At 43.2% G+C, this 13201-nt stretch overlaps 1 protein-coding gene and 1 long non-coding RNA gene across 15 annotated transcripts; one reads left to right on the plus strand and one right to left on the minus strand.

Annotated features, from left to right (window-relative positions):
- Window positions 1-3394: 3394 nt before the first annotated feature.
- On the plus strand, window positions 3395-6164 carry LOC123057979 (solute carrier family 35 member F2). Of its 2 annotated transcripts, XM_044480841.1 has the most exons (11): window positions 3395-3634; window positions 3754-3848; window positions 3924-3981; window positions 4070-4264; window positions 4620-4699; window positions 4789-4871; window positions 5061-5112; window positions 5225-5293; window positions 5483-5569; window positions 5654-5718; window positions 5801-6164. In XM_044480841.1, the coding sequence occupies exons 1-11, from the start codon at window positions 3520-3522 to the stop codon at window positions 5946-5948; spliced, it is 1047 nt and encodes a 348-aa protein (XP_044336776.1). In that variant the 5' UTR covers window positions 3395-3519; the 3' UTR covers window positions 5949-6164. The 2 variants fall into 2 exon arrangements, with proteins under 2 accessions (XP_044336776.1, XP_044336771.1); XM_044480836.1 differs by having other exon boundaries at window positions 3754-3981.
- On the minus strand, window positions 3629-13195 carry LOC123057997 (uncharacterized). 13 transcript variants are annotated; one of them, XR_006427040.1, is made up of 10 exons: window positions 12477-13195; window positions 12335-12389; window positions 11949-12064; window positions 11149-11796; window positions 10279-10465; window positions 9370-9437; window positions 6260-7761; window positions 4336-5303; window positions 4084-4249; window positions 3629-3977 (listed from the first exon to the last, which is right to left on the minus strand). It is a non-coding gene; the product is annotated as an uncharacterized lncRNA (long non-coding RNA). The 13 variants fall into 13 exon arrangements; XR_006427038.1 differs by having other exon boundaries at window positions 11149-12064; XR_006427039.1 differs by having other exon boundaries at window positions 12335-13195.
- Window positions 13196-13201: the final 6 nt, after the last annotated feature.

A 13201-nucleotide genomic window follows, 5' to 3' on the forward strand; every position in this document is an offset into this window, starting at 1 on the left:
TCATGGGCTAAGTTGGGACTCCCCTGCAGGGATTGAACTTTCGAAAGTCGTGCCCGCGGTTATGGGCAGATGGGAATTTGTTAATATCTGGTTGTAGATAACTTGAACCTTAATTAATTAAAATGAATCAACTGAGTGTGTTACCGTGATGGCCTCTTCTCGGCGAGGTCCGGGAAGTGGACACGGTGTTGGAGTTATGTTTGCGCAGGTTGTTCCTCTAGATTCTCGCTCGCGCTTTGCCTCCTCTTCTCGCTCTCTTTTGCGAATAAGATAGCCACCATATATGCTAGTCGCTTGCTGCAGCTCCACATATTTTTGCCTTACCATTCCTATAAGCTTAAATAGTCTTGATCGCGAGGGTGCGAGATTGCTGAGTCCCCGTGGCTCACAGATACTATAACTCCAGATGCAGGTCCAGGTGATTCCGCTCCAGGTGACGAGTACGAGCTCAAGTGGGAGTTCGATGAGGACTCTCAGCGATACTACGTGTCTTTTCCTGACGATCAGTAGTGGTGCCTAGTTGGGGTTTGATTGGGACCGTGTCGCATGTTGGGTTCTCTTCTATTTTGGCGCCGTAGTCGGGCCATGAGTGTTTTGGATGATGTAATGTTATTTACGTTCTTGATTGACGTGGCGAGTGTAAGCCAACTATGTTCTCCCCTTTATTATTCATATTACATGGGATGTTGTGAAGATTGCCTAACTTGCGACATATGCCTTCAATGTGATTATGTCTCTAAGTCGTGCCTCGACACGTGGGAGCTATAGTCGCATCGAGGGTGTGACACAGTATCTTGGACATTCTTTGCCCCATCATCTTGTGTCACATACATAATCAAACCACAGCCATGAAAACAGATTTCTATGGTTTAACATTACTTACTTCCATAGAACATTGATTACACACATACCTATGATGACCGACGACTCGGACTCCCCAGAACCAGGTGCATCTAATAATTCGTCGTTAAGGCCTGTCTCCGCGTCGGATTCACCGTAATAGTCGTACGCATTATGACATTCGGAAATGAACTGAAAAATACAACACAAATACATAATTACTTATCATATAATATTCCAGAAGAAATTCAATTTGCATGCCAACAAATTTTTTCACTTACGTACCCGACTAATGTAATCTTCATTCGAGAGCTCCGAGTTGTTTTCCTGATCATCATCAAGCTCATCGATCTATAAATTTTCAACACAAAGATTTAATGTTGTCGGATGCCACCAAAAAATTACAACATGACAATGCCACTCACATTAAGATCGTCCCATTCGTTCCCATTGTCTGACCGATCTTCACGATCTGAATTTTCATCATCTGACCAATCTTCTATCCAGTCTTTCATCAGTTCTCCAAACTCCATGTCTACCATGATATCAGTTAACTCCTCGTCCGCCATTTCCTACAACCAATAATATGTATCATCACATGTGCAAACATTAACAATGATGAAATATAAAACACATAGCACACGATCACGGATGTTATGTAAACAACCGCAACCGAGGCCATTCAGATCTGCCAAACTTAGTAAGGAAGATGGCCACGGCACCCGTCGTGATCACTTTCAATTGCGAGGAACTGCACGATCTCAAAACCTAGCTAGATCTGTGATTACCTCTGCCGCCGGATACCTAGGTTAGCCGCCACATCAAATAACGATACTGGTGGTGCGCACAGCCGACGGCAACCGACGCTACGTGAACCCAGATCACGAGGAGCAGCACTACCGGAACAAGATCCACGATCGCATGCGCCGTCGGGTAGCTAGGTTACCCGCTCCGCTAGGTTAACCACTGCCACTGGCGCGGCGGCAGTTCGTTCGATGTTGCCGCGAGCAAGACTAGAGGGGGGACGCGGGATGCGGTACCTGTGCGCGATCGTTGGAGATTCACGATGTTGTCGCGCCCGCTGTCCGACGAGATCGCCGGCGATGAGATAGCCGCTGGTGGAGATCTACTACGTGACTTATGGAGTTGCGTCAATGCTCGCGAGATTGATGGAGCTGCTCGCGTGAATGATTGGATTCGGCAGGTCTTACGTGGACGTGGGGTCGTGTGATGTTTTTTTTCGGACCAGGGTACTGTATGTATACGGTCTGGGTTATACAGGGCTAGACAGGGCTTAAATCTGGGTTGCGACGGGCCAGGAAAAAAACAAATTCACGGGGACAAAAATACCCCTCCGAAATTAGGTTAGGGAGGAGCACCGGAGCAGGCCTCTGTGGCACACGGTCCAATTGGCTATCGTATGCCACAATGCATACGGCTTGTTCCTGCGTGGCACATGTGCATATGGACCAATGGGCTACAACCAACTGGCCTTATTTTCAATGGCATAATGAACCGAGGACAACGATTTGGGCGTTGCTAAAACAATAATTCGAAGGACCCTATCTGCCACGATGTCTCAATATCTCTCATCCATGTGTCGCTTGTTCTCCGGTATCTCGGTGTCTCATTTGCGGTGGAGTTGGAGTCACTTGCTCGGGGAGAAACAGTGACGACGACATTGAGGCGACCTTGACAGATTTCTTCTTGATGGTATGTGTGGGTCTTGGGGGTAGCCAGATCAACCGAGGTGCCCTTTTTTATGAATGTGTTTTAACATTTTTCGTCCAAGTTTTTGTCAATTAACCGGGCAATTTTCATCTATCCTTTTTAATAAATCAGACTTCCAAGGGCATCATGACTTGAGAAAAGAGAATCTCTCTCATCGATAATGCCATGGTACCATGTGATGAGCCCGCCGGCCCCAAGCATCAAAATTGGCAAGCGGTGCACAGAACAAAACGTGTCGTGTTGAGCGTCCGTAGGAATTTTGTTTCTGAACATGATCAGGGCCGAGATACCCATTTCACGCAAGTGCCCGTACGCAACCGAAAGTTCCGTACCCGGTATATAACCGTGCCACGCCAGCAGCACGGCTAGTCAGGCCTCTATCCAAACAGGCCGTAAATCCACACCGCACATCACAACAACCGACTGCATCCGGTCCAGTCCCCACAAGTCGCCATGTCCATTTCCGCGGGCGTAGCCATCACCAACTGCACGGAGCAGAGGTGAGATGGGACATGGGCTGCCATGATTTGTCGGTTAGGCCTCCTCTGGCAGATGCAAGAGCGAATCAAAAACCAAAACAGTTGCGGGACCCACAATTACAGGCAATACTAATAAATTAATAACGGGGTAGTACTACTATTTGCAAGAGGCAGATCCGATCACATAATCAATTATCATATCCAGGCGCGTGGCACAGCAGGAAGAAGAAAACATAATCAATGTAGCGGTCACAAGCTGCTCTCAGCTTTCCTTTTTTTGTTGATTGAAAAATGGGCATGCCACACTCAGCTAACCATAGTTTACTGCACGAGCCCAGCGAGCCTTGCACGAGGCCCAGCTACCCGTCCAGTCTCCTCCTCTGCTCCGGCCGGCTCGAACCGTATATTATCTCTCCCCTGCATCTCCGCGAATCTGACCGAGGCTTGGTGGTCAGACAGGGAGAGACCCATGGAGACCAAGGCCAAGGACGCATGGGGCCTGGCGCTGGTTCTCTTCCTCGGCCAGCTCGTGGCCTTCTCCATGGCCGCCGCCAGCTTCGCCTCCTCCTTCCTCGCCAATCTCGGTACCCGCCCTTCTCACTGTCTCTGTAGCCTAACCATCCAAATTATCATTTCCCCCAGTACCTGTGAATCTTTGTAGAACACTCAATTACGAATCACCCATCGCATGTATATTATGCAGGAGTTAACACACCTCTCACACAATCCTTCTTCGCCTACCTCCTGTTGACTCTGATTTATGTGCCGATCCTCTTGCACCGACGGCAGAAGCCACGGGTGAGCATGAAACTTACCTTGTGTGGTTTTAGTTTCACACGCCTCCTCACTCTCTACGCCACTCCTGTCTTGCAGATACCTTGGTACTGGTACTTGGCGCTGGCCTTCGTCGATGTCCAGGGGAACTATCTGGGTGAGCCATGAGCACAAGCAGGCAATACACATTTCAGTCAGATACCAAATGCAATAAACATGTAATGATTCTGAAACTTGTGTTTCAGTTGTCAAGGCATACCAGTACTCGTCCATCACCAGCGTAACGTTGTTGGACTGCTGGACCGTTGTATGGGTCATCATACTCACCTGGTACGCACTGGGCACAAGATACTCCTTCTGGCAATTTGTGGGGGCGGGGACCTGCGTGGCAGGGCTAGGCCTTGTGCTCCTTTCAGATGCAAAATCTACAGATGAGCAAGGTATATATGAGTTCCAACACCAACAAGTTTAATTAGAATGCCGGTTAGTACTAAAAATCTCAGTGATAAACCTAGTAAGATACACACAGGATGAAGTTCTTGATAGTATGTATCATGCTTATCCTCTTTCTTTAGAAGAAATCGCGATCGTACAGTAGTCCAGGAGATCATATTCACTGTTGAATCTTGTTCAAAAATTTACAGCTGAATAACATAGCAAACTGGCAATAAGAACAGGTGTATGACGTGCTCAAATGAAAACCAAACTTTAAGACCCATACAAGCTGGAATCGTCTCACAATTTCTATAGCTTGGGTAAGTGCTAGCAGCTTACAAAACCCTTCATTTTCTGCAGATGGGGGTCAAATGCCACTTCTAGGGGATGCCCTTGTTATTGCCGGGACAGTTTGTTTTGCATTTAGCAATGTTGGAGAGGTTTGTGATGCCATTATATGTCTCTTCCTACTATCCAGCAATATTTTCTCAAAATTGTCATAAGTTTAACACTTCCCTTGAATATGTAGGAATACTGTGTCAAGAAGAACGATCGGGTAGAGCTTATCGCGATGCTTGGACTATTTGGCCTGTTTGTCAGTGCAATTCAGATGTATCCTCTCCGCAATTCACTATTAATAGCAGATCAGCAGAGAAAAAACTTTCATAATCTGTCGATATTGCCATCTATAAATTTGCTCTGTAATCACGTAGTTAAAATATCACTATGTTTTTTCTGGAACAGAAATGTCTTGACCATACTCTTCTGTTCATGTGACAACTTAACCTGACAAAACATCAGATTCATATTCGAAAGGAAGAGCCTAGAAGCAGTTGCCTGGTCTCCAACAATGGTACCAAAGTATAGTTATGGTTTGACTCATTTATCTGCAATACACATTATTCAATTGTCTTGACAGGAAACTCACAGCTGCTTTGTATTGTTTTTTCCATTTTTATTTTCAGATAAGTTTGTTCGCGGGATTTGCCGTTGCATTACTAGTGTTCTACACCATTACTCCTTTTGTCCTCAAGGTTAAGTTTCCTGCAACATGTTAGGCAGAAAATAAGCTACACAAGTATGTAACAAAGAAAAGGTTGATCAAGTTATGAAGTATTTGAATAAACTAAGTATAAGAATCTAAAGCCAGAAGGCCATTTCTTTTCTTATTGTACAGTCCAATAATAGTTTAGCCCTTCCTGATTGTCATAGCTCTTTTGCAGATGAGTGGATCAACATTGTTTAATCTCTCACTCTTAACATCTGACATGTGGGCAGTCGCCATTCGACTACTGTTCTATCAACAACAGGTTACGATTTCTGACCGATCCTTTGCAGGAGATCATAAATACAGTGCATTGCATATATATGCTCACAAGATTTAGTTGCAACAGATAAACTGGCTGTACTACGTAGCATTCACAGTTGTGGCCATTGGATTAATCGTCTACTCACTGAAGTAAGTTCGTTCGAGTCATTATACTTATAGGTCCATGTGCAGATATGTGAGAACCTAACACTTTGCTTCTAAATGTGTGAAGTGAGAGTTCTTCAGCCGATGGAAGAGCTACAGGTACAGAAGTTGCACCTCACTATCAACAACTTCCAAGCGAGGATGGCTCAACAAGTGGTTCTAATTTGGACAGCCAAAAAAAGAAGCAACTGGAAGGAGCTCATGGTATCTGTTAGGGGGTCAACGTACAAAGTCAGCTCCATGGTTTCGGATATGGCCAAAATCAAATACAGCAGCAGAAAATGTGCAGAGAATAAAATCATGTATATGCAGAAACATTATTTTTCAAGCGAAAGAATATTTTGTGTTAGGATGGTTAAAAGAATATTTTTTGTAACATGCAGTCCAGTACATACTTGGTAACAAAGGAATGAAAAAGAAATTCATCATCAGTTACAGTGGTTTGTGTAAGTACTACTTGTAGTAAGGTAATACAGACAAAAATATGGAGAGGGGAAAACAGGTGAAAGTTCCAAGATTAACTTACCTCCTTCATGAATCATTAGTTCTCCACAGAAATTCATCACTGGTGCCTATTGGGAATCATTACAGCATGGACCAAGATATTTAAAAATAGCAAACTGCCCACAGCCTGAAAATAGTCTGAACAACAGTGAACTTCTGACTGGCCTTGGGCTTCCACATCCTTGGAATTAAGAAGACAGAGAAAATGCAACACCAATTTCATGTGTCAAAGATGCCATGCCATCTGCAGATTCATAAAGGGTCCTTTTCCATCATACAAACTGGTCATCTCCATCGCATTTATCATTCCATTATCTAATAAAAGGATATGCAACTTGAAACATCATGATCCACTGAATTCAGTCAAGAAAACATCCCAATTTTTTTTTACGAAGAGCAGCAGCGCTGCTTTCATTATATTAAGGGAGAAGAAATGTTACAGAGATACATGACATAGCTCAACATGGGGAAAAACCTAGGCCAAAGGCTATCCAGTAAACACTAGTAGCATTGAGTAGGAGCTCACAGAGGTTTCCACCTAACTCTGAGTAGCTCCTTTCAACGGCATCTTCTTAGGCAATCAGACCATATTGTGTGCATCATGGATGAATAGGCGACAGTAATAGCATACCCCTGATCCGGGCGCTTCCCCATTCCGACAGTTCTTCCTCAATCTTGCACATTACCCGAGCAGCAGTGCAGGCCACCCCATCAAAGATCCGCGCAGTCCAAATGAACCAACAAACCAGGGTAATCGGAGCAGAGCATTTCTGTTCAGACTCGTTTGAGGCCAAGACAGCATAACCTTGCTCCCACCACTTCCTGAAAGACGGCATCATCACGCTGGGGATCAGGTTCAGGGGGAAGTTGAAAGTAGCAAAGGCTAATCTCCACACCTCAGCCGAGAAGGAGCAGTGAGCGAAGATGTGCAGCAGTCTTCGGCTGACACTTCCAGAGTGAGCAGATGGGGTCATGCTGCCAGCCCCTCTTGGCGAGCTTATCCGCTGTTAGACAGCGATCTTGAATACACAGCCAAGCCGAGAGCTTCTGCTTTGCCAGTACTGGAGTTTTCCAGATGAGCTCCTTCAGGTTTGAGGATGTACTTCCCATGAACTGAATCTTGTATGCAGATGCCGCCATGTAAGAGCCATCAGCTGTCCAATGTCACGAGATCTTGTCCGGCTGATCTTCCTATCCCCTTTTTAGGAAGATAGGAGCAGAACTCCTTGTTCCATTGCAGCCAATGATGCAATGGAACAAAGGTTCATAAACATTCAGGTTCTCAGGGTAAAGCCAACATGATTACCCAGTTCTACAGCTCAGTGGAAGCACAAGGAAAGCTTAAACGACCAGACAACCTACAGGACGCCACAGTGAATTTCATCCATGTTTGCTTCAATCTTTGGGAACCACGCCGTTCAGCATTCGAGGCCTCAACCGGAAGGATCAGCCCCAAGAGATGTGTCGCAGCTCCCCATGCCGCTTTGTCCTGAAGCAAGGCTTCGTGCTTTTCCATCTGCATCCCTGGAAACATAGTTTCATCACGTAAGGTCAAAATACTCCAGAGTCTCAGCACATAGTGTTTCCAACAGCGTGAAAAAGTTTATAAGAAGCCCACCAATGAACAATATCCTTAACTGAACAAGAACAATCAATATAAAAAACCCTCCAAAATGAAATTCCAAGCCTGTGTAGCAACGGCACAGTTAAATAACAAGTGTTGAAATTGATTTCCTCGGTGCACAAAATAAACAAGTCTGGGCTTATCTGGTTCAGAAGTAAAATGAGCATTTCTGACCAAAGTCAAAAGCTTTTCCAAAAGGCGTATTATATTAGTCTAGGACAAACACATCCACGGAAGGTGAGTTTCAAGGACATCCCATCTGAGACTTGTGCAACTGAATGTTCGGCTGATTGCAAATATCAAATAATTCCCAGAAAGTAGTTTTAAGGGAGCATTTCTGAAGCCACGCATCATGCCAAAAACTAATGGGGGAACCATCTCCTAACAGCCATTTATAAAAATAGCAGTAGGATATACCTTTGCCATATTTGAAGTGCAGATTAGGTTTCTAGTGCCATATTTGAAGTAAATAATCTTTGGCCTAATTTTATCACCCCCTGAAAAAAATGTTTTGACAGCATAGCTGTATCCTCTGACTGATCGACGTTTTTTCTGCTACTTTCAGTTAGACTTAGACAAGACATTATATTTTGTTTTGTCAAGATACATCCAAGTGAATCCTCAGCTCACAAAAATCACGTGGCGGTGACTGATCGACCTATACACTCGAGACACAGTTTCATGTGGGCACTGAATCAATTTTAATCTCAGCAGCAGGTTGACACTAACATGGATAATTATTCAAAAATCCTAAAAAGTTCAGAATATGCATTCTGGACGTATCTCAGGGGAGATTTTCAGTAAACAATAGTACATGTGTGAAGTGATACATCTCAAGGAATAAGAATATAAAACGAACGGACATTTTTTTTTCTGGGTCTTATATGGTTGAATGGTTCAGGGATTTTACGAAGCGAGCATGACACTAGCACAACTGGAGCTGCATAGAATCCCAAGTTCCCAACAGATAGCAACAGTCCAAACTAGAAGCAAAACACCATGTCGATACATCTAGAAGTTCAGGGATCCGGAAGTCCATTTTCCTTTTCGTATCAATAGACACTGATTGCTCGTATATTGTATAGTTGATGAAAATCTATGCGCATAATTGTCAAGGTATACCTCCTCAATTTTCAAGACATTTTGCAAAAAACAACAGTGTCTGCATATGATGTTAAAACACGGCAGCATCGGCTTGCACTCGGAAGTAGGAAATGCTAGCAAAAGACCCCAAAGGAAACTGGCAACCACAAAGAGGTTCAATTGCAGCGGTATGGCAGTGCGAAACTGGTAATTTCTGGAAACATGATGATAATTGAAATGAATCAAAACAATCCGAAAAACAGAATCACAAGGTCTCCATGTTCCCCAAATCTTGAAGATGATTCAACACCAGTTTTCAGAAGAGATATGAAGCCAGCTCGGGATAGATGTTTTTCTTTTTGCACAACATCACTGAAAAAATAATCTACAGTTCGAAGCTGCCCCCGAGAACAGAAAGTAATTACCTTCTCTTTCCATAGTTAAAGCATGGCCATTTCCTTTAGAAATCCTCCCTGCCACATTTCCTTTGTTTCTGCAGCACCAAGGAGAAGGTAACATACTTCAGTTTCCGGTTATCATCAACGTTCAACAAAACTTCCTTTTCGAACAATGGATATCAAATGGCATGTCACGAAAATCTAGCAGGCACTCCTTTTTAAAACTTTCCCTCCAACATAGACCCATGGTTTACCTGATGAAGATTGCACAGGAATATAGTTCAACACATAATATCTACGAAAGTATTTATTGATACACAAGACACGGTACAGCAAAATATGTAAACATGGTTCTTCAGTCTCATTCACTGGATTGTGTAGACTACCAAAACAAAAAGAAAACAAAAATTCCACTTTTTATTGTTTCACCAAACAGCAAAATTCTGTAGTTTTTCTATCAAAACAGAAAAGAAGACCTACCAAATTTTTTTGAACCTCTTTATTAAGTTGCTTAGAAGAATTTGAACCTCTTTTAATTTTATTAAGTTGCTTTATTAGAAGAGAATTTGAACCCCCCCTCCCCCCTTAAGGGCATTTTTTATTAGAAGAGAATTTGACCCCCCGCCCCCCTACCCCCCTTAAGGGCTTGTTTGGTTGCTGGGCTGGAAAAACCAGGGCAATAAACCCCTAGGGGGGATTTCCCTGTGCTCATGGGAAACCTCCCACCACGTGGGAGATGTTCCCCTGCCCCAGGTGCCCAAATCGATACAGGGGGAGGTTAAGAAATCCCTCACATACTGTCAGGTATAGGACAACATATCTCATAGATAAGAATTCTACAAGTAATTTTGGAAAACAACCACAAAAACCACATGCACATAACAAAATTTCAGAATTCATGTAAATTATAGAATATTAAAAAATATTACAACTTACCATCCCTTCACCATGGTTCAAATATCGGTCCTAGGATCATGGTTAAAAAGTTCTGGATTATCAAGTTGCCATGTCAAGGCAGGGACACTATCGAACAATATGCGCTGCTGCAAGGCGACGGTCACTAGTCCAACTTAAGTCTTTTCTCCACTCCTCATCGACATCGCGTACCACAACTTGATGTTGGCTGAAATACAAAAAGAAATAAGTTAGTTAGCATCAGTTGAAGGTCTCACTCTCACTACACTATTTCTTAGTACAATCATATTGGCATGGAACAGTATGAACCAACATATGATGTGTGCACTGTGCATAACAAAATTAAGACTTCATTGCTTGCCACAAGACTGTTCAGGAACCCAACCAATATGCTTGAAAATGTGCAATCTGATGGTGCATTGTGCAAATTAACATGAACCCAATCACATGACCTAATCCTATGCAACTAATACTAATAACAAGATTAGGCACACACTCCTGCTACGACAAGTTACTTCCCTGATGAGTAAATCATTTGTCAAGCAGATTGCTACAAGTTCATGAGTAAATCATTTGTCAAGAAGATTGCTACAAGTTCACTTGGATGACAACATATCCTAATCAAAGCAATAGAGAAAAGAAAGTAAAGAAATAACAGCATCAAGTAGCTAGGCACTTGGCAAGCTCGCGGTACTATCTCTGCATCCTCTTTCTAATTATAGCTACCAATAGAGCAGGTTCTAGCTTCAGGCCAACTGATTGAACTAAGGTTACAGTCAAGTGTCTAACAAAGTTCACTAGCTGCTAGTATATGCATAGCAAAGAAAGCCTAGTAGAAATCATTGGATATCTAGCTAGCATATCATAAGAAACTACATGGCGAAGAGATACCTTATGTTCTCTCAATTGCAGCAATCTCCTCCTTCAACCAAAAAAGCCTAAGCCTTGGGTTCTTGGTATTGATGAAAATCTCTCGATTCATTGGGCACTTTCAAAACAGATAGCTCTTCAATTGGCTGATAGAGAACAATTTGTTGATATTTGTAGCGATGGGTTGTAGATCTTAATACCAATGCATGCAAGAGCTTTAAGTATAACCATCCAAGCACAGAGGTATGTCTTAGTGCATCTTCAACTTTGTTATCTTGTATAAGTGCTCTCTCTTGTTTAATGAATATAATTTATCTTCTGTTTTTTTGGATGTAGGTTTGTAATGAAAAAATGGAGGATTTTCTTTCTTTGCTAATGGAATGGTGTCCTATGTGACAAGTACGTCCATAAAAATAATAGCGATGCCTCGACTAGTTTGTTCGAGGATGAAGGGGAAGACCGTGAACCTGGAAAAAGCAAGCTTGTCGTAGAGAAACTTAGCGCGATCTGCTATGGTGGCACTGACAGAAAAAAATTGCATATACTTCAAGGTACTCCTCATTGTCATCTTGTTCATTTGTAGTGTTGATACATTTGTTGTTTCCGTACATGTCATCCTAATATAATTTTTTAACAGGTGCAATGGAATGACCATCGGGTCGAGGATTCCTGGGAGCCCATGGAGAAACTCTGGTTAGTATCTAATCTAAAGTAATTCTTTAAAAAATGTATTTCAAGTGCAATGAGTCCTTCAACGTTCAGCGTTTTCCCACTTAAAATTAAAGAATTTGTTCAAAAAGGTCATAGGCGAAAAATCTTACCACTGCCGGTGAGTGCTTGATATCTTCTTTCTTGATAATTTTGGCTAAACACATGGTATTTAATTGTCTTGTCACATTTTAAAGGGTGATGTTGATGTGTTGTCCGGTGGCCCGCCCTGTCAAGGATTGAGCCATCAACATCACCCTTTAAAATGTGACAGGACAAAATGTGACAGGACAATTAATTACCATCAGTGAATCTGGTGTTTAGCCAAAATTATCAAGAAAAAAGAAGATATCAAGCACTCACCGGTAGTAGTACGATTTTTCACCTATGGCTTTTTTGAACAAATTCTTTAATTTTAAGTGGGAAAGCGTTGAACATTGAAGGACTCATTGCACTTGAAATACATTTTTTAAAGAATAACTTCAGATTAGATACTAACCGGAGTTTCTCCATGGGCTCCTAGGAATCCTCGACCTGATCGTCCTTCCATTGCACTTATTAAAAAATTATATTAGGATGACACGTACGGAAACAACAAATATACCAACGCTACAAAGGAACAAGATTAGAATGAGGAGTACTTTGAAGTATATGCAAATTGTTTTTCTGTGAGCGCCACCATAGCAGATCACGCTAAGTTTCTCCACGACATGCTTGCTTTTTGCAGGCTCATGGTCTTCCCTTCATCCTCGAACAAACTAGTTGAGGCAACGCCACTATTTTTATGGACGTACTTGTCATATAGGACAGATCATTCCATTAGCAAAGAAAGAAAATCCTCTACATTTTCATTACGAACCTACGTCCAAAAAACAGAAGATAAATTATATTCATTAAACAAGAGAGAGCACTTATCAAGATAACAAAGTTTAAGATGCACCAAGACATACCACTGTGCTTGGATGGTTATACTTAAAGCTCTCGCATGCATTGAGACATAACTCGGTCGCCGTCGCCCCCACCAGAGGGTTGGAGTGTAGAGGTGGAGGGAGATGGGGGTGCGCCGCTTCCAGTTGCTGGAGGAGGGCCGAGGGACGGTGGAGCGTTGGACGAAGAAGGGCGGAGGAGTTCTTGATCTTGTCACCGCCGCCTCTCATTCGCGAGACCAAGCGACGAGGGTTTTCTCCCTGACCTCACCAGGCATGGAAGCCTCACCCGTGGAAAGGGCGGGGCTGCCCCTATCTCTTGGGCCTCCAAATGCGCTGGTGGATTGCCCGGGGAGAATTTAGTCCATGGTTTCTCGGCCAGGGGAAAAGCCCTGCTGCCCAGGCCCCCCTCCCCCTACGCCCCACCGCCCAGCCAGGCT

This window comes from Triticum aestivum, chromosome 1A (genome assembly GCF_018294505.1).
Source record: "Triticum aestivum cultivar Chinese Spring chromosome 1A, IWGSC CS RefSeq v2.1, whole genome shotgun sequence".
NCBI lineage: Eukaryota > Viridiplantae > Streptophyta > Magnoliopsida > Poales > Poaceae > Triticum > Triticum aestivum.